At 27.4% G+C, this 21,711-nt stretch overlaps 1 protein-coding gene across 3 annotated transcripts in view; it reads right to left on the reverse strand.

Annotated features, from left to right (window-relative positions):
- The window catches only part of LOC136985464 (cell adhesion molecule Dscam1-like), a 44,553-nt gene extending 23,388 nt beyond the window's left edge, over positions 1-21,165 (reverse strand). For 2 of the 3 annotated variants that reach the window (XR_010882344.1, XM_067282753.1), the window contains exons 1-6: positions 20,203-21,165; positions 19,722-20,042; positions 2,189-2,350; positions 1,263-1,409; positions 789-1,082; positions 280-549 (exon numbers count right to left, since the gene is read on the reverse strand). Coding sequence is in view for 2 of the 3 variants with exons in the window: in XM_067282753.1 (XP_067138854.1) it covers positions 280-549; positions 789-1,082; positions 1,263-1,409; positions 2,189-2,350; positions 19,722-20,042; positions 20,203-20,245 (1,237 nt within the window). In the remaining variant the exon portion in view is untranslated. The remainder of the gene's footprint in view (positions 1-279; positions 550-788; positions 1,083-1,262; positions 1,410-2,188; positions 2,351-19,721; positions 20,043-20,202) is intronic. The other variant, XM_067282754.1, reaches the window with a different exon arrangement.
- Between the last annotated feature and the right edge of the window lie 546 nt (positions 21,166-21,711).

Genomic DNA, 21,711 nt, shown 5'->3' on the forward strand with positions numbered 1-21,711 from the left:
GTAGCTTTTAAAACTTTATTTTTATAAAAAGACTAATTTTTATCAGTATTTAATCTTTAATGCAGCATTAAATTATGTTATTTGTTTTTAAAGCATAAATATTTTAAACATTTCAACGTTAAAACTTTATATATCTTGCAGGTAAATAAATATTCGATTGAATATATATATATATATATATATACCTATATATATATACCGTTGAAAGCAATAAAACAGAAATATAATATTATTTTCGAGATTTTCAAACCTTCTGAAATATTGAATTTTCAATTCTACCTCCAATAACAACAGAAGCAGATGCTTGAACTGAATTCGTTTCTCCATACACAAAGCATTGATATATTCCAGCATCCTGACGCTTCACTTGGCTGATTTCTAGAAGTGTTGGAGAAAGAAACTTCAGTCGACGACTAGTTGGAAGGAAGTTCATGTCTTTTCTCCATACGACTGAGCCGACAGGACGTCCTGTGATAGAACAGTTCAAAGTTACAGTTTTTCCGACATCCACTCTTTGATGGTCTGGTATAAGGCTGACAATCAGAAGCTCTGTAAGGCAAAAAAATTTTAACTTTATTATCATCTTTTTTTAAATTAAAAAAAACGTATATTTTATCCAGAATAGTTCGAATATATTTTATAAATTCGAACGAACGAATGTATAAGTAAATAGATACGATTTCGTATACTTTAAGTAAAAAAGTAATGTTAAATTTTAACAATTTATTTTTATCTATATAATATATTTAATAATAAACATGTTTAATGTATAAAGTTGCAATTACGACCTTCAACAAAAAGTTCAATTTCTGTTCGATCTTCTCCCACGCTATTGCTGACAACACAAACATATTTTCCACTGTCCTCTGGCATAACTCTTTGGATGAGCAATACACCATCCTCCTGTCTAATCCTTTGATTGATTTCTGCAGGAGTAAGTCCCCCTTGTTCCTTATACCAACGATAAGTAGGAAGTGGATACCCTTGGGCAATACACACCAAAATGGCTTGGGACTGCCGAACAGGTACAGTTAGTTTAGTGCTTCGAGAAATAATCCTGGGCAGCTGGCTGTGATGGGGTTCTGTAACACGAAACAAAAGTTATTGTAACATTAGATATCTTCTCTTGAAATATTACATAGTTTCTTTCTCTCTTAGGAGAAACATTACGTGTTTCTAGATTCGCAATAACGTTATTGAACTATAGTGAGACAAAAGTTTAATATAAGACATTGGATCTAGAAATTTTAAGGTTGATTTACCTGTAACTATGACTTTTGAATATTTTATACTGCTCTTTTTTTCTCCTGTGAGAATATTCTCTGTGTGACATCTAAAACTGTAGGAACTATCTCTGTTGTCCACTTTTTTTATATATAAATCTCCCTTATTAAATATTCCGTATCGACCTTTAATTTATCAAAAATATATCAAATTATACCGTATATTTTATAATATTTAATAAATTTTAAATCGACATTTTTAATAATAAAAAATAAAGCAAATATTTTTAATTTTCTAACATTTTCGGCTATCTATGCGGGAACGAACATGTAAAGGAATCGTTTTTAAAATTTACATTCAACAGTGTTCCAAATATGGATCAGTAGCGTGCAATTGCAATAATATAAATAAAGTATACAAAAATATATAATACATAATAATATATCATTAAAAATATAAATAATAATAATAAACTTTGAATTCGTTGATTATATAACAAAAAATTACTGTGTAGTTTTGTCCCCGTAGTTTTTATGGTATATTATTATGTATTATATATTTTTGTATACTTTATTACTATTATTTATTTATGTTATTGCAATTGTACGTCACTGATCCATATATGAAACGCTGTTAAATTTAAATTTTAAAATTTTAACATTTTTTAAATACGCAAACATTATTTTAAACATTTTAACATTTAATACTAATTTATTATTTGATTTAGAAATTTTGCACAAAGAAAATATATTTAGAATTTTTTTTTCAATTTAAAAAAATAAGTAAATATTTTATAACAGTTTTAGTCTATAGTATAAGTGCATCCCGCAAGTCGGCAGTAATGCTTTTCTTATGAGACTATTGGACTAATCTGGATACATTCTCCGATATATAAGTTGACATAGTGGCACAAGTGAAGGATGTAAATGGTGATTGTTAGATTCTATCTCTACAAAACCATTACCGTCTCCTGTCGTGGGAGTTATAAAGAAACTGTCATTCCTTTCCCAATGGGATACACGAACATAATCGCTGACAAAACTAGGGATAGGACACCTGAGCACTGCCATGTTGCCTCTAAGAACAAATTCGTCGAAGGATCTGATCTCATAATTCTGTAAGATTACTAGAAAAATCAGAAAAAATATACATCAATCGATAAATAATTTAATAATTAATTTTAGAAACAAATATACATAGAAGTAAAATTTAAAAAAAAATAGTTGTAATGTAGCATATGTGGAAGCATTAAATAATAAATTTAACATCAATAAATAAATATTTTATATGTCGTGAATAATATTTTAACAATTTTTAAGTTAAAATTTATTCTCCTGAAAAGTAAATATATATATATACTTTTTAATGATATACTACTTCAATTATCTCGTTGTTATTCACTTTGTAAAAAATGATTAAATATTTGAAAAAATATATAATCATTTTTTATGCATTCGTGTTTATCTTAAGGATAACAAATAGCGTGTTTTCGTATATGAAAAGAGATTATTGAATGCAAAATTTCCTGTATAGAATAAAAATAGAAGCAATTATCAACATGAAAGGGACGATAATACAAAGACACTTGTAAATAATTAAAAACTGATTAATTCAATGAATAGGAAAGAAAAATTACACGGTAGGAAAACATTGAAACGATGTCTAATATTAGAGAGAGGGACTATATTGGATAGAGAAAGAAAGAAAAAAAATAATTTAGAAAAGAATGACAAGGATAATGATTATACAACAAGAGAAAAGAGAAAGAACTGGATAGAAATGAGAATAACTCGATTATAGAACAAGCGAAAACAGTGCAATTTTAGGTTGAGTAGTCCTATTAGATTAACGTATCCAACACATCCAAGTTGGTTTTACAGAAAAAGAGATCAATTTATTATTTTTTAAAAAAGATTACGTATGAAAACAATATTTTTATAGGCAAAAAGGCGTAGAAGAATGAAAAATTCAACTTATTAATTTCTAAAATAAAACCGCAATTTATTTATTTTTTTATTATTGAAAAATTGGATATACTTTTTTCTTTCAACACACAAAAAAGATATATATATACACATATAATGAGGATCGAAAAAGAATAAAAAAATAGAAAAGGAAGGTTAATAATAAGAAAATAAAAGAAATGTTAGAAGAAAAATTTAATTGATAAAAAAATAGTAAAATTTTTGAAGAGATTATCTATGGAATTGTTATTATCCTTAGAAAGTTGACAGATAATTAGAGGAGACAAGAGAAATTTTTATCTTTTTAAGACTTCTTATAAATTATTTATTAATAAAATACACACTGAATAAAAAAAGTGTGCAACTGATAAACTTAATAACATTTAAAAATTAACAATAAATAGTTTAAATGGAAATTATAACATTGTTCAGATGGCTTCAACAAAAATTTAACTCATGCGAAAGTTTAATACATAGTTTATTAATTGGAATACATTATACAATTTAATTAATACATTATAGGAAATTAAGTGTATTTTAATTATTTTTCTAATTGTTTCTCGTGTCAAAGGTTCTCATTTAAAGAGAATGAAAGACTGGCAAATCAATTGCTATCATTTATTCACAAAGTTCATAACTTGCATTATCGTAAATAATTTATATAATATAATTTTTGGAAATGTTTATAAAAGTAGTAAAGGGTGAAAGTTTATAGATATAAAATTTTTTATGTTTTTTTTAAACGAGACATTTTATAATATGTGTATAAATCCGGGTGTATACCAGTGATACGATAAGGAAATAATTAAGAAAAAAAAAAATCCTTATTTTCCCCTCATGATTCGATACAGTGTTATCTTCTCGACTTAAACAGTAATAAAACTCTTTTTATTATTACTTTAATATACATTTACTAGCTATAATAACGTTTTGCATTGGAAAAGATGGTCGAGTTAAAGCAAATCTAACGTGGGAATCATATAGAATTCCTATATAAACATTTATTACTACTTTAACTAATAATGATACAGAATGGATCGTAATAAAAAAAAATCTTTTAGACTCTTCAACGTTGAGTAAAATATTTGAAATTATCGAAAATAAAAGTAAATTACAAATGATCGTAAAAATTATAGATGAGAAGAAGTCATAAATGATAAAATAAAGAAAGATTTATAACCGGTGCCATCATATTAAGATATAAAATATTTACAGTCTTATATACGTGAGAAAAGTAATCAGGTAGCTCACATAATAAATTTGTTGAAGAAACACTTTGACAGGCTAATCTTGTAGATAAATAAGTGGTTTAATTCAAATACACATCGCAATATTAGAAAATAAAAACATAATAGAGCTCAGTTTGTTGTTATAACTGAAGCAAATGATACAATATCTATAAGACTCTGCTGTATCCATCAATATATTCTAACATAAAAAATAACTGTAATAAATCAAATTATATGGCAAAATATAGAGCTCAAATTCGATATATATCATATAATAAGTCAGAAGAAGGAAGGGTCACTATAGAACTATCAATAACTTTTTCTACCGCGTGTCATGGACCGAACGAACATATTGAAGCGCTTTTTTTTCATTGCATATTCATGTAAATTAACCTTATGTGAGTATTTAAATGGTTATTTGAAGTTATTTATTATCTCTATAAAATTTATAAGTTTAAAATCGAACCTGGCCCTATCAGTCATTTTTAGTCATCAGTCAACTTTTCAGATTCAACAAAATTTATTGTATCTTTCAAGGAGTATAATTTTTTATTTTATGCCTTTTACTTGTGTAGTTATTTTTTAAAATTTTCTTTCCATCTATTTTTATAAAAATTCATATGATTAAATAGAAAATTTATTCATTTAAACAGCAAAAATTATTTATCGATGTTCGACAAAAATTTACGTAAGTAAATTGTTATATAAAGTATATAATACAATATTATGAAACAATTTAACGATAGCAATAAATAAAAATAAAATATCAATAATTTAAGAATTTATTAAGCTGTATATAACATTATTATTAATATAATATTATACTTAAAAATTAATTTGCTTTTATTGATAAATAATACCTTTCAACTTTTCATTAAAACGTTTATTAATATTTAATATAAATTTACAAAATAAGAATATAGATATAAATTATTATATTATTAATAATGCGCCAAAATAGTTATATTGACATTAAGTGAAGTTATAACTTTATATGCCAATACTAGAGGATAGACTTTATAAATTTTCGAAAGCTACCAGCCTTTAAGGCATATTACTTTATTCAATACGAATTCATGAGTAAATTATTATTTTGTTATAAGGGTTATATTTAATAAATAGCTAAATATAATAAATTAATAAAAATAAAACAACGTAGCATTTTTTAAATTTATATAATGCAAATTATGTATTTTTGACTGTTTTCATATTAATATTTAATTAATTTTATCGCAGTTTTGTATCGTAAATCTGAGATTATACAGTAATTTTTAGGATTTAGTCGAATTTCTAAACCGATTTAATACCTTAAAGTCGTTAAAATAACAAATTATTCCCCGAAAAAATAGAGCGTGACGATAAATAAAACGTTTCAGAAAACAATATTTATTTCTGAAACAAAGAAAAGACTAAAGTTAAAATGTAAATAGAAATTTATTTGTAAAATTGTTATATGTTTACTCTAATAAATGGAATATTTTCAGATTTTAAAGGTTAGATTTAAGAAAAATATAAACGTTTTTCTTATTCTGCACCTGTAATAATCTATTTCTTTTTTTTATATAATATAATATCAACGTTTTAATGGCTTCTACTAAAATTATCTTGAAATGAAAAATAAACATTTTTATTAATTTTATGATCCATTATAAGCTTATATATATTTTGTATAGGCGTATGTTTAAGTCGTAATATAAAACATAAGCATGATATATTGCACTTAAATAAAACAGTATTTAAATATTTAGAACGAAGAATGATTTGAACCATTTTTTTCGCTCTAAATATCCTAAGAAAAATACATATTTAAATATGTTTAACTATAAATAAAGCCTGTAGAAAGATACAGAAATTTGTTTATAGTCTTTTTATTTGGTTGTTATCCTTAAATTCGTATTAATTTTTAAATTAATCTTATTAAATTGAAGTGAATTAATACTATGCTTACAGTGTTAATGTAGTTATTTTATATTTTTATAATGATAAAGCATTAATTTTTAACTACTTAAATAATGATGTGTATTTTATAGAAAAAAATTACAATAAAAAAATAATGATTAGAAATACTTGAAAGGTAGATTTTTCTGAAAAGAAGGATGCCAATTGTTGTAGACAGATACTTTTTCAACTTATATTTAAATAAATGTATCGCATAACAAGGCAGAGACGGGAAAAGGAACAGCAAGAGGCAATTTAAATAAATATACGAAAACAACACTAGATCTTGTCATTACTTATTTATTTTTTGTTATAAAATTATATAATGATCTTAAATGATTTATAACTGTGAAAATAATCACATTAATTAGAGTCTAATAGTATACAAATGTCAACTTTTTAACATAAATTAACTGGTGTAATGAAGATCATTACTCATATTTTTATATTTTAATAATTGTATAAATATTTTTCTTATTTTTAAATCATTATTCCAAACGGAGAAATGATAAATTAGACAAATACATATTTTAAAATATAAGAATTAAATTTTTTAAAATATAGTTTAGGTTATAAGGTTAAAAGTTATTATTATTTTACTTATAAATTGATAAGTATGATACATATTAATATGTTAACCATGCCATTGGGAATATTAATAACTTATAAAATGGATGATTTAATACAAAGTATTAATTTTAATTTTAATTAAACTTTAATATTGTGAAAGTATTACGACAAGGAAAGAGTTTTATTAGAAGAGATTAAAGTATTAAAGTCTAAAAATAAGATTTTGAATTGACAAGGGAGTAGATAATTTATTTAAATAAAATTTCGAAGATTTTCTCCAACTGAGATTTAAGAAAAGAATAATATTACCTGACAGTTGCGATGTAGTTAAGATTTAAATCTCAAAAATTGAGAAAACAATCTTTCTTTGTTGTTTAGAGAACATTTCAATTGCTTGATTCGCATATGTTTTTAATGCTTCGTTAATGATCACAAATGGGTTTTAATATTAAAATATTAACTCCTAACATAGATTAAAATTTAGATAAATAAATTAAATGATTCAGAAAGTTTGACATATTTTTACTCGTTATCCTAAATGAATATTGCATTTATTTTTGTAATTATGCATTTGTTTAATTACATGTAAAATTCCCAATACAAAGAAACAAAAGTTTTGTAATTATTAAAAATACAACCAACGGTTTCATTAACTAAGGAACAAAGTAATTTTTAAAAGAACTTTTTTTTTGAAAATTTCAGCGTAAAAGTTTGCTTAAAAACATGTACTTAAACAGCACATTTATTGAGAATATTTACGAGAAAATTTATTTTTAAGAATGTAAGAATAATTCGCATTCAGAATCACATTGCAAAAAAATGAGTCAAAACAGAGTGCACCTCAGAGAGCAATAAATGCCTCGCAACATTGTTTCGTGCTGTTTTCCAGACTGTTCAGTAGTATTTGGAAATAATGTCTGCCATTCCACTAAAGCATTTTTAAGTTGCTTTAGATTTTTTGAGTAGATTATAGCAACACGCTAATAAAACAATCCTTCAGCAGAAGTGAGATTTTACAGAAATAGTGCGGATATTGTGTACTACTAAAACTATTTATTTCGATATATTGTTTGCTATCTTAACTTGAAGAGTTTGGATATTATCCTCAATTAAGAATAAAATTAGCTTTGTAACACAAGCAGGAAGTACAAAATACTTGTAGGGTATGGAATCGCCTAGGCAAGCGATTTCCGCCCTGTTTTAATATAACGAACTTTCGGGACGGGATAACCGTTAGGAACGGCCGTTAGAAACGACCGTTAGAAGAACCGTTGAGTTTCAAGCCGACGACAGACGGACGATTGGCTGGCGAGAAATGACCGTTGGCCGGACGTGGTGGAAACATTCAAATTTGATTGGCGGACGATTCAAACGCCGGACACTATTTAAGCAGTAGTTTTGGCGGGAACAGAAGTTCGTATCGGGATCGGCTGAGCTCGTATCGGGAAGATCGGATCGGATCGAATTAGGATCGTTGTTACCGAAGTTCTAACTGTCTCTCTCGTTGGACGCAACGGAAATCTGGGGAAAGTAAACCCCAGTGTTTTAGTACGAACTTGTTCCTGACTTGGATGTGTTGTTAATTATAAGTCTGCTTGTGGAGGTCGTAAGGAGTTTCTTTCGATGAACTTGCACGGGAATAGTCGGTTGTCGTTGGATTAGTGTTTGTGCATATTTAATTGTGACTCTAATTTGTATTATTTTGTACATTTATATTGTAAATATAAACTTTGTGTTTCGTTAAACCGACTGAGTGGTTATTTTGAACATTACTATACTGATCCTGGATGAACATTAATACAATTAAAGAATATCATATTGAGATCTATGCAGTCATAATAAAAACATCTTGTGCCAATACGTTCAAATTATACACCAATCTCTAAAAGTGGATGTAGAAGCATGCAATCATTCTAAAGCCTACAGTTTATTTTAAACAACAAATTAGTAATTTTAAAGAGCAAATATACTGTCCTTCTATACAATCATTTTAAAGAACAAATTTGAACTCGTTTGCAAAGAAAACAGAACTCTCATGAGTCTAGTTGACATGAAGTGAAATCAAGAGGCCTTCTCTTGTGTCGAGGAGTTGAGGGAACACACACATCATTAGTTTCCTAGTACAAAAACCATATGAACCCTCTTGCGTACTGTTAAAGAAGAAACTATTGTCCCCAATGCTGTTAAGAGACTAGAACTCAAGTAACTAAGTTGACAATATCAGATCTATAAAACCTATCATCCTCAGATCAAATGTTTTTACGAGGTCTGTTGTCTTCATTTTTGAACATATAATTGAATATATTTGTCGTCCTCTACTGTTAAACCACAGAGATTTTCTGCACAGAATTTCCAAGTTGCTGTATTCACCTACTACTTACAAAGAATTTGGATCAAACAAAATTAAGTTACTATCTCAGCATGATGTGAAAACCATGAATTCTCCAGAAGACATCTACTTTACATATGATATTTTCAGATTATTCTACAAGTTCTATTTATTGATACTACTTGATTGCAAACAGACATAAGAGCATTGTCAAATCTCTGTTATTCGCGTACCTAGTCATTTAATATTAGTTTAAGTTTAATATTATTACAATAAAAGTCGACGTCATTATCTGATATTTGACTTAATTTATACTGTGAATATTTTGGAATTTCTTTAAATTCATTCTGTATATAAAAATCCTTATATACAGAAATCAATCTATTAATGTATGACATAATGAGATCTATTAGCTTAGAAAAATACAGAAAATTTTATCTAAAATATAGTAATTATAAAGAATGTTTCTATCAGCTAAGTACAAATATGCATTAAATTATATAATTTAAAATTGCAAATTCTAATATTAAAATTGAGATAGAAATGCCAGAAAACAAGACTTAAAGTAGTATAAAATAAACAGATAGAATTTTTAATTTCGTTTTATGTTTATCTTTGGCGTTATAAAAGAACAATTTTAATGATTTTAAGCAAGATTAATTACAAAATTTCCAAAAGTTATAAGACTAAATATATTAAAAATTCAAAATTAAGTTCTAAAATGGGTCATAGAGAAGAAAAGTTAAAGTGAAACAATTAAGAATAAAATGGGTTAAAGATAAAAAAAAAAGTTCAGGAAGTAAGCAAAAATAGGTTGGATGTAGAAAACTAGAAAAGACAGCAGCTGTAACTTGAAAAGTTTATTTTAAGTACTTTAAATTTTTAATTTCTCGTATTTGGCTAAACAGTTTTATCGAATAACATGAGAATAGGATAAAAAGATTACAAACTAAAGTAAACTAAATAGGATCAACAGGATTAAATAAACTTCAGGGAAAATACAAGAATCAAATCCATGACACTTCTCTAAGTCACCTCAATATCTGATAGATTGCAAGAAACTATACAGGATAGTTTCCTGCAATTTATCAGATAGTTAAAGAGAAACTCTGAAGAGAAAATCGATCAAATTAAAGAGAGCAAGAGCCTTATCTATGCAACTAAACTTTTATTATACTCCACCGGAAATTGCCTGGAAAAGGGTTAAGTTTCCTTTTTTTATTTTTTCGTGGATCTTCTTTCTTTCTGCATCTTAAAAATAAGAAGATGGATATGAAAAAAGTCTTAAATAAATCCGAATTAAAACATGGCGATCATCATCTAAGTAATCGCAAAAAATTATCAATTTTTTCTTAACATTCAGCTTTGAAGTATTAAATTTAATTAATTGAATTAACTCTTCTCGTCTAAGAACTTTACTTATTTTTTTCGGCTTAATTAAAATGACAGCTAACGGTTTGAATTTTTAAATAAGTTATAGTTTTTGTAGCTGGTTTTATAACACGTTACTCGAATTCAAAGTATGTAGATAAAATTAATTATACTTTTTTCTCTATTTAAAGAGTAGAAGTAGTGCTTCATTAAGATTTTAAATCTTAAGTAAATCCTAGTTTATTCTTAATGAAGCATTAACTTAGATATATATATATATATATATGTGTGTGTGTGTGTGTGTTACCTGGAGGCTAGAATCTTAGATCTGGAGTTTGCCAAGTATTAGGACTAAAATAGCTATACATCTGAGAGGAAAAAGTAAGTAAAGATTTTGAACAGTAAAGGATAATAGCCTTATAAAGTACAATAGAGACATCTGTTCACAATGCGAGTTGAGACTGACATCGCACTGAAAACAGAAAACTGTTGTTGACGAAGGAGAAGAAAAGATCCGAATAGAAAGAGAGATCAAAGTGAAGAATTATTTAGTTGTAAAGTGAAGGAGAGTGGATTGCCTGAGATATTTGATCAGTGAACTGTCAGTCAACTAAAGCAAACAGAGCGTGACAAACAGAAGTGGACGTTTCCGACGTCTGAGGATGCATTTAACAGGAAATTAACTTTTAGCGAGTTGGAGAAGGACCAAACGTCTCTTGCTAGAGGGATTCAATCAATAAACCAGCATCCACTACAAGTGGCTCGGATAAGAAACAATCAAATAACACATATACAATTCTGTATTTCTGTGCTTGAGTGTTTATCAAAACTTTCTCATTTTTGTTAAATGCTTTTCTATCTTTTAAACATTAACAAGTAACGGTCTTCGATGTAACGTAGCCAATTTTACTTTTATTTTTTTTTAATGATGTTAAATTAAAGTACAGTACAGTACAATGCCTCCAGTAACTATGAACTTAGGCAAGCGATATCAAGTCGTAATAATTTGTTAAGAAAATAATAAAAATTTGTTGAAGATCTAATAAGAATTACTTTTAATACTTCAGAAGGAGAGTGAAATATTGATAGAAATTTTCAAGTATTTGCAATTCTGCTCTATCTCTTATATTTGTATATTTTTCAACAACTTCATTAGAATTTTAAATGAACTCGTTGATATAAACATAAATAAAATTTTAAATTATTAATACATCAATATCTATCTATATGTATGTATATTCATATATAAAATACATATAAATCTACATTTTGAAGCAGAAAGCGATGAGATTATTGGTATTTTCCACGATATTATTGCTGTTTTAAATAAAATCGAAATCATACTTTAAATCTAGCCATGATTCTTGCGGAACTGTCAGCTTGTGTTATTTTTATAAACTATCATTTGTCATCCTATATATAAACATATACCACAAGCGTACATAGCATTCAGTTTTCTACAACACCGTTTACTGTATATGTGAATAGAATTGTAAATACGATTGGCTAGCTTTTTGATAGCTGTCTTTCAGTTTGGATGAGAAAACCGTGTTCTTTTGTCACTGTAAGCGGAGCGATTGTCTGCTTGTTAACATTCGATGCGCGTCTTTGAATCGTTCTGCTTCTAGATTCGTACAATCAATACTTACAGTCAAACAGTCTGACAAACGAAAATTCTATCAGACAAAACATAAGAAGTTTTTTCACATAATCATCAGTTAAAGCATTATCGAGTCAACTGTTCATGAAGATATATCCAAACTATCGTGTACTTACCACGTTTGATAATAAGATTACTTATCTAAGATTTATTTAGATACAGGCTATAAAACGGTTTTCTATGTTTAGAAAACCCTTATCTTATCAATGGCTTTTTCTTATATCTTAACTTCGATTCACTGCAATATTTTAACCTTCTTGAGCTGTTCTATATTTGTCCGTTTGGTGATTGCAAAGTTCAAAGTAGGTAAGAAAATCGATGAGAGTCGACCAATAGTATCATTCATTTTTAGTTCAATTCTCCGTGTTGTCTTTTTTGACAAAGGCGTAAATATTTCTCAATTGTATAGCAATTTTTCTCAGCAAAGAATTAGATATGTTGTCAAAGTTAAGAAATTGGATTTTTCTTGCTAAAAATAAGATTTCTGTTTTTTTTTATTTTATTTTATTTTATTTTATTTTATTTGTCTGTCGACTGCAACTGTGACAACACAGATCTGTCAGCATGAGAATCTACTTTAAAATTTCCATTTGATTTTCCTCACGACTTTAAAATATTAGCTTAACTCTCGATTCTTTGGGTTAGAAATTCGAGTTGTTCTCTTTTTGTTTTTATTAAGTATACTTAACTATATATATAACTTAACTTCGATTTTAGGTTAGCTTAATTAACAAGTGTTTAGGTTTTGGTAAAAATAAGAAGAAAAACAAAATAAAATGTATATTTGTTAGCTTTAGGAATGCACAACAAAGAAGAATAATGTTGTACCACCTTCTTCGTGTTTTCCTAAAATTGACGTTTTCAGCTTTTTTTTCGAGTCGTCAAGTGTTAGTTTTTTTTGTTTAACTGGTTTGTTTTCTTCCAATATTTACAAAAACACAGTAAAAATACGTTAATTTAATAATAATTCATTATATAGAAAAAAAACCCTCCATTTAATCATTTTAATTCATTACTTCCAACTGAAAAATTGTTTTAATTTTATTAATGCTGAAAATGTACGTATACACACACGAATTTTAACCGTTTTTTACACATTTTAATTACATTTTTTATGTAGAAATTTTTTTAAAACTCGACAGCGTTTCCGTTTTAAAAAGCATCGTTTTAATTTAGCACAGCATGGTTAAGATAACATTTATTTGGATAGATACAGTTCTAAATTACATGCACAAATTGGATGCTCTGCGAGGTTCCTCTTTAATGACTAAAGATCTGCATTGATTTGTACGGAATCTGTGATTAAAAAAAAAGGAAAGAGGGGGAAAAAATCTTAGTTACAGAATTCCGTTTAAGGAAGAAAAATAACTTGATGTGTAAGCTTTAAGTTCTGTTTTGTTTCTAAGTGATTGAACGCAGATATACTATATTAAATATCCTTTTAAATAATATCTTTTAATATTATTAGTATCAATTTTGAATAGGAATTCCTATATGATTAATAACCCTAAGGATAATAGCATATAATTAAAATTCGCTTATATATAAGCGAAATTTTACTGAATTTTCGATATTTCTATTCTTGAAAAAAATGGACAGAAATTATAATCTAATTCTATAATTATTATTAATTTAATTAATATTAACAACAAAATTTAATAATAATTAATTAAAATTGTGAGTTAAAGTTACTTTAAATAATTCTTTTTAAAATGATTTTTGTTGAATTTTAGTAGAACAGCGAATGTATAAATTTATAAGCGATAAATTTAATATTTTAAACAGATTTTTCACTGAACAAGAATGTGTTTGGGTATTAATAATCATAATTTAAATGTGTTTGAGAAATTAATAATCACATTCTAGCTCATGGCATTAAATATCTAGCAATGTAATTTATTCTACACGTCAACATTATTGAGATTTGGCTCAAATCTCACTTAACTAACTCACTAATGATAATGGTTGTATATGTATTAGTTTATATAGTTATAAACTACTTATTTATATAGAAAATAAGTTAAAATTTAAGCATATTAATGGATTATTTTTTATAAAAATTTTCGTTTTTATCATTTAATTTAAGTGCTTTTATATAATAACTTTTTGCCGAGTTTTTTCAAAGCTCTCTCACTAAAAGTGGTTCATTTCATTTATTCAAATTATGTCTTTATTACATTTTTTTGATTTGATTCAACATAAGAAGAGTATATATCTACCAACGATAATATTTTTATGAAGAAAGCATTGTCATAATTGATATACAGTAAACTCTTGATATAGCGATCACTCGATATAGTGGCCCTTACTATTCTTTATGTGCATAGTGAACTCTTAGCCCAGTCCTTTGAAAATTTACCGTATCGAGAACTTACTATATTTTTACAATATTATATACCGTCAAACCTCTGAACAACGTCGACTGACGGAAACAAAAATGTCCGTTGTTTGGAGGTTATTTCGTATAAATTTCAAAAGAGAAGTTTTGAAATTTATACGAAATAACCTCCAAACAACGGACTCCAAACGTTTCTGAAAAATTGGCCATTATAGGGGGTGTCCGTTATTGGAGGTAGCCCTAACATATCCAAATTTTAGATCTGTTAAATATAAAAAATACACAATTTCTAGTAGTATAAAAGGCCTGAAAATATTTCTAAAGACTCGAAGAAATGTTTTTCTCACAGATTTTATTAATTCAAAATATTTTTTTAAAAGTTTTTTATTTAATACATTTTATATATAAAGTGCGAGAATCAAAGTTTAAATAGTTTATTCCGTCTTTAGCACCAAATTCTCTGAGATAGAACAATTTAATTTTTGAAAAGCCTGAAAAAGGCAATCAAAACAAATGCATCCTTTTCTCTTCTACTCCCAAGTCATCTATTTTTTCTTGTTTTTTTAGTTTTTCTTACAATTCATACAGAATTGTTTAAACTTTTTACAATTCCCATTCCTGTAAATTTTTATCTTTACTGCCTGCATTTAACCAACTAAAAAAGGATCCATCAAAAACAAACCACATAAATATCTTTTTCCCCAAATTTGATGAACTAAAAATCTAATATTTTAATAATATATCGAAAACTTTCTCTTAGAAAAAGTTGGTTTGTAGTAGATTAAACCAATTTTCAGACGGAAAAAAGAAAAAAAAAAAAAAACACTAAAAGGAACTAATTAGGAGTAGAATTGATGACGTCACGAAATTTGCTTCGTTATCGGTTTCTGTTCGATTCTCTGAGGAAGGAAAAATTTTCTGAGCCCAGGAGAATTTCATCGTTATAATAAAAATTGAAAAATAAATTAAATTAAATCATTTTCTTTATTTTTAATACAGAATTAAAAGATTATTTGATCAAACATATAAAATCATTACTTATAATTATGATATTCCCTCATCAATTAACAACTTAATTTCATTTTAAATTTGGTTAAAAACGTTAATACTTTACATATTTAAATGGTTAATACGTAAAAATAAATTAAAATTAGATTATTAATTAACTAGATATGACTATTCAAGCTAAATAATACGTTCACAGATGATATTTAAAAGCAGTATAATTGAAAGATTGTATTATACCTTTTATGATAATTTTATACATAAGTAATCGTAATAATGACGAAGAAATTTACTTAAAAATCGATATTTTTGTATTAAAAGTTTAAATTTTAATATATAATATATTATTTTAAAGAATTTCTGATGTTTACGATTGAATTTACATTAATTTAATCGTAAATATGAAAAATGCTTCCGTTTTCAAACATTTCAAAGTGTTTCATACCCTCTGAGGCATATAGTAGTGTCAAAAACAGTTATTATATGAGACATTCAGATAAAAAACATAACATTTTACATAAATCTTGAATGGGAAGTTTCCGTGCTACAATAGCATATCAGCAAAGAGCACAAAACTATATGATTTTTACGAGTTTTGTTCTTTCTTGTTTCATATATAAACACTTTCGACTGATAAAACATTAAATAGTTGAAGTTTAATCACGACTTTCTACAGATTAAATAGCAATTATTCAATCGAATCTTTCTTTTACTAAGTCTGAAAGAGGCTGCAAGGCTTTTGCTAGAAGTACAACTGATATGGAAGTCGTCAACATATCGTAAAATCTTTCTTTATAACTCAGAAAATTCCTCTCAAAAAACCAAGGAAATCGTATGATGAATGAGTTTTCACATTCCACTGTAGATGTCGTGATTATTCAAACAGTTTGAAGATGCAGGCTGAAACGGATGAAAAACGACAGGATTTCTTGAAGGGTCAATCATTCTAAATCTACACATCTCTTCAGTGGCTGCAGTTTGTTCCCGTTTTGGCAACTGCGCAGAGAATGGCAAATCGAGTCCACCCACAGAGAACTGAATAGCTGGTTATTTACTGCCTCTAGTCGACTTCTTTCATATCCCCCTCTGCATTTATCTCTAGAGTCTATTTACAGTCGCTATCAAATAGAGAAGAATACGGACACCCTATGGCTTTGCACTAGAGATGAATCGCTTCTGTCCTTTCCAGTCCAAAAAGACAAAAAAGTCAAGTAGTAATGTTGTCATTGTGTGCAGCTGTTTCTATAAATAGGATAATTACTGATGTATCTTTATATCTCGTATCATTAAAAACACAAGAAGCATGGTTGTTCACTATCATAACATTGATTAATTAGGTACATTTTAGAAGGATACATATACTTATCAAAAGAAAATCCATTCTTTATCATCTATTATATCTCATAAAACTGTTAAAATCGAAATTTTTCCACGCTATTTATCATTAAATTCTTCTTAAAATTATATATAAATATTTATGTAAGAACAAATTCTTTTAATATACTATTAACTATTAACTTTTTTCTTACTTAAGAAAAAGCATTTTTAATTAATTGTAATTAAATTTTATTCTATTTCTAATTAATTTAAATATTTCTTTACATATATTATTCTGTGATTATTTTTCATTAATTTCTCCTTAATATATATTATTTTCACATATTAATTTATTCGAAATGTGATGAAGAGATTAACGATAATTAGAATAAAAGCATATTGGACATTCAATCATTATTTATAGTATATTAAATATGTATATGTAATTCATTATAAATAATATATTAATAGGAAACATGCTTTCTGTTCTAATTATTAGTCAGTTTTCCTTTGTATTCATATAGAAATATAATTATATTTTTCGTTAAATTTTATATAAATTTTTTACTAAATTCTTAAATAAGTATTGATAATGAGATTATAAAATTTTACTAATATTTATCACTGAGTCTACACCGTACAACACATTTAAAATTTTTTTTTACTATAAATATCATTAATTTCTCCCTTTGCGCCTATAAGTAAAAAAATTTAAATAATTTAGAAAGAGAGAGATGCAATTAAAAAACGTTAGTTAGAAAACTCAATTAGACTTCATTTAATCTTAGTAGAAGTGTATTTGCTCACTTGCACCTATAAATATTTAAGTACGAAAGATGCAAGTGAGGAAAGCATATCCCTAATGCCATTAGGCATGTGCCAAATGTAAATAACCTCAATACATTTAGTAAGCATAAAGAAAAATGATGAGATAAATGTTGATAAAATCTTATATTTTTTGAAATGTATCGATATGATTTGAGTAAAGAGTTACAACTGAATAATTATCGAAACGATCAAGATTTAAAATTGTAACATTATCACATCTATCATTTATAACAGGATACCAATTATATCTTTAAGGATGATATTCATACAAGAGTAATTCTGCCTCTAGAGATCATTTTTCATCTTTTCATACTTGATGATGTTAATCATTTGAATGATATTACTTCATAAATATTCTCTTCAATTGCAAAACAGCTTAAAAATGAGTTTTAATAGGAGAAAAATTTCTCCACCCATCTCAATTTACAATACTTTTGATATATCTGCTTTTATCAATATTTTCTAATAATTGTTAAATTTGCAAAAATGTATGAAAAATTACCGAATAAACTATTTAATCATAATAAAGTAAAGCAAATTTAAGATAAGAATCGTTTTATAGGGATTTAATATGAAAATTTTTTACTTTATTTTTCTCTAGTCTTGATACATTAGATAAGTAAAATTAAAGAGAAGGTTATTTTTATCGATAATCAGAAACACAAAGCTAAAGCTTACAACTTCTTACAGCTAGAAATTATTTTTAATAACGTTTGATTAATGTAATTTAACTCGAGTAATTACTCAAGCTGCTGAATTTCATTTAAAGATAAACTTAGATTAATATTTTATCAATCAGAAAGTTTAATTTAAATGCTAAAAATTAAGAAGGAAAAAAAATAATGCAAAGATAATCACACGCGATCTGAATTTTTATATAATTTACTTAACGAAAAAATAAACCATTATTATAATTAAAAAACAATAAAGATTTTTTTCCTTTATTTTAAATAAAATTTTAATAAATGTACGTTTAGAAAAATTGAGTGAAACGTGCAACAATATTCAAAGTTTGTTCTTTGTTTTTTTTTTCCTTCTTTTCTTTTTCTCTTATTGACTTTTTGGTAGAGTGATTGATCCATTACTTGAAACGGTAAGAAAAATAAACAAGTTTGATAAGCTAGAAATGCAAATGAGGCGAAATACAAACTTTTACATCGTGAAAGTTGCAAAGTATGAGTGGCTCAACTGATTTATAACGAGTGTAGCGTCCTTTAACGGGTGTGAATTTATTACCGTAGTCATGATGTTGAGTCGTTATGGATGTACACAACAAGTGGCTCTGTATATCCTCTACCCTTAGATGTTATTTAAAATACTACTTTAATGAATAGTGAGAAAAAAAAACAATCTTTAATGCTTACTGAGGGAAGAAAAATAAGATGAATATCGACATCATCTCTTTTGATGGCAAAAATATATTTATTATCTACATACAGTAACCATCTACTTCACAATAAATAACCGAAGTTTACTTTAAAATGGCTTATTCTTAATGGAGATATATTAATCTCTCTTGTAAAGAAAAAAGTAAAATTTATGTCGGAGTAATTAAAATATTTTCACTCTCTAACAAATAAAACTATAAACCCTAGAGGAAATTTATAATTATTTTCAGTAATTTGAGAGATATCTATGTATATCACTTAATATTTCTCGTAGGATTTGCCATATTTAATGAACCGCTTGACAGAATTCTGTTTCTATAATTACAAGTATAAATGGTAAATTTATGCAAATATAAAATAGTAATTTGCCTGTAACTCCATAGTCTTAAAATTTACATTAATACAACTATAATTAAATTAATTGTTATTTACAATAATTACTATCTTGCTAGAGAAATTATAGATGTATAAATAAAGTTTTCGAACGTTACATTCCTTTCAAAGATATTCTCTTTAAAAAATTCCTTACACGTGTTTATTATTATGGAAAGTTGACTTACCTGCACGAACGTGAACGTCCCTGCTTCCAATAGTACCTACGATGTTTGATAAAAGACAGCGATAAATGGTATCGTGAACATCAGCACGATAATCCTCTGGACGAAAAGGTCTAAAAATTAATGTCCCATCTGCTTTTAACACCCTCAATCTACTTATTTCGTTAACGGGATCCCCGTTCTGTTTAACCCATCTCACTATAGGAGTTGGTTTTCCATCTCCACGACATCTAAGTTCTCCACCGGATGAATTGGAAAAGTCCAAACGATGTGGTGGTTCATTGAGAAATATCGGTCCCTCTACGTGTGCTTCATGACTAGACACTAAGAACAAAACATACACAAAAAAAAATATAAAAATCTAAACCTGATTTTTTTATACTTTTTTTTAATTATTAAAATTATTTAAATATTTAAAAAATAGTTTTAAAAAATCATATTTATATCGAATACATATAAAAATATTAGCGATTGGTAAACGTACCTGCGAGTAGAGCGACTATCAGAAATCGTGGTGCGTTCAACATCACACGTTATCCTCCAACCGTAGCCGATAGACGAATGTGCAGCCAGGCGATCGTGAGGCGAGACTTTAAGTGGCTTCTTCAGCCGCACCTTTACATTCGGGTCACAGTGGTGACTGAACCGGAGACCTAGCAAACAAAGCTACGGCACAAACACATTTACCGATCTACTCACGTAGCCTGGAAGAGCTAGAGTGATGAAAAGCGTGGTTGGTCAATATGTTTTCTCTGTACTCTCCCTTTCACTCAGTTCGTCCGCTCCGTATGCTCGTCCGTCCTCTTTCTTTCTTTCTTCTCTTTGGCCCGAAACTTCTCTTTTTCCGGATATTGCGCCGAGTGACTGACGCTCCAAACACACTCCGCTAATTGCCAGAGACGATGCTGACAGTTTTTCTTCCCGTTTCTCTTTCTTTTTTTTTTACTTGATGCATTGATATTTTTTCGTGATAATTTTCACTATCAATGGATAATAATGAGTGTAGCCAGTTACTATGGTAACGGATTGATGCGCTCTCTATTGAAATCAGCCGCCACCAGCAAAGTAATAGGAACTAGATGATGAAAGACTATGACAGTCATTAAAGATTAATACAGTTTCGCGTATTTCTTCAAACTTTTCCCACGTGGTAAGTCTTTGATTACTGCTGAGTCTACTACATCGGCCCAGCTCCCTTGTTCTGCGTCGATAATTGCGAATGTTGCCGTGAAAAAGAAAGATTCTGGCTGGCTCCTTTCGAATGTATCAAACCCCCCTTTTTATTTCGTCGTCTGTGTGTCTTTCTTTTTCGATAAGACAAGTAAGAAAAGGGAGGAGAGAGACGTCTTGAGAATTTTGTGATAAATGAAGGGTCTTACTGACAGTAGAGGTGCTGGCAAGGCAAAGTAAATCCCCCAGTAATCACCAGACAGACAAGAGTTGGGCTGTATTGGTGGAAGGGAGCTTAATGTCTCGCTGTTATGTCATGTGTTTGGCAGAGGCATATGTTACGAGGATTACAGTTGTGTGCTAACTAAAAGACTAATGGACAATGCACTACATGACATAAAGTACATTGTTTCTTTCTTTTTAATGTATGTTCCGCTATGAAAATTGGTCTGAGGAGAAGATTACAAATTCGCTTGTTTATCTGCTACGGCCAGAAGTAGGAAAACAATTACACATCCGTGAAGACAAATCTCTGAATAGAAAATATAACGAGTAACATTACCCATTTCATTTTTTTAAAATTCATATAAAATATAATATTAAATGTATATTTTGATATGTATATTGTATATTTTTTCTATAAAAAAATATATTCTAGATAAATTAAATTTAAATATTTAAATATAGATAAATAAAAAAGTTATACTATTTTATTTATTTTTAACATTTCAGATATTCATTCTTGAATAAAAAAAAAAGAAAAGGAGAAAGAGAGAGAGGAACGTTTTGTAATTTTAATATAAAATATTCAAGGCAAGTTCTT

Source organism: Centruroides vittatus, unplaced genomic scaffold (assembly GCF_030686945.1).
Source record: "Centruroides vittatus isolate TY-2023 unplaced genomic scaffold, ASM3068694v2 contig_970, whole genome shotgun sequence".
In the NCBI taxonomy this organism is placed as follows: domain Eukaryota; kingdom Metazoa; phylum Arthropoda; class Arachnida; order Scorpiones; family Buthidae; genus Centruroides; species Centruroides vittatus.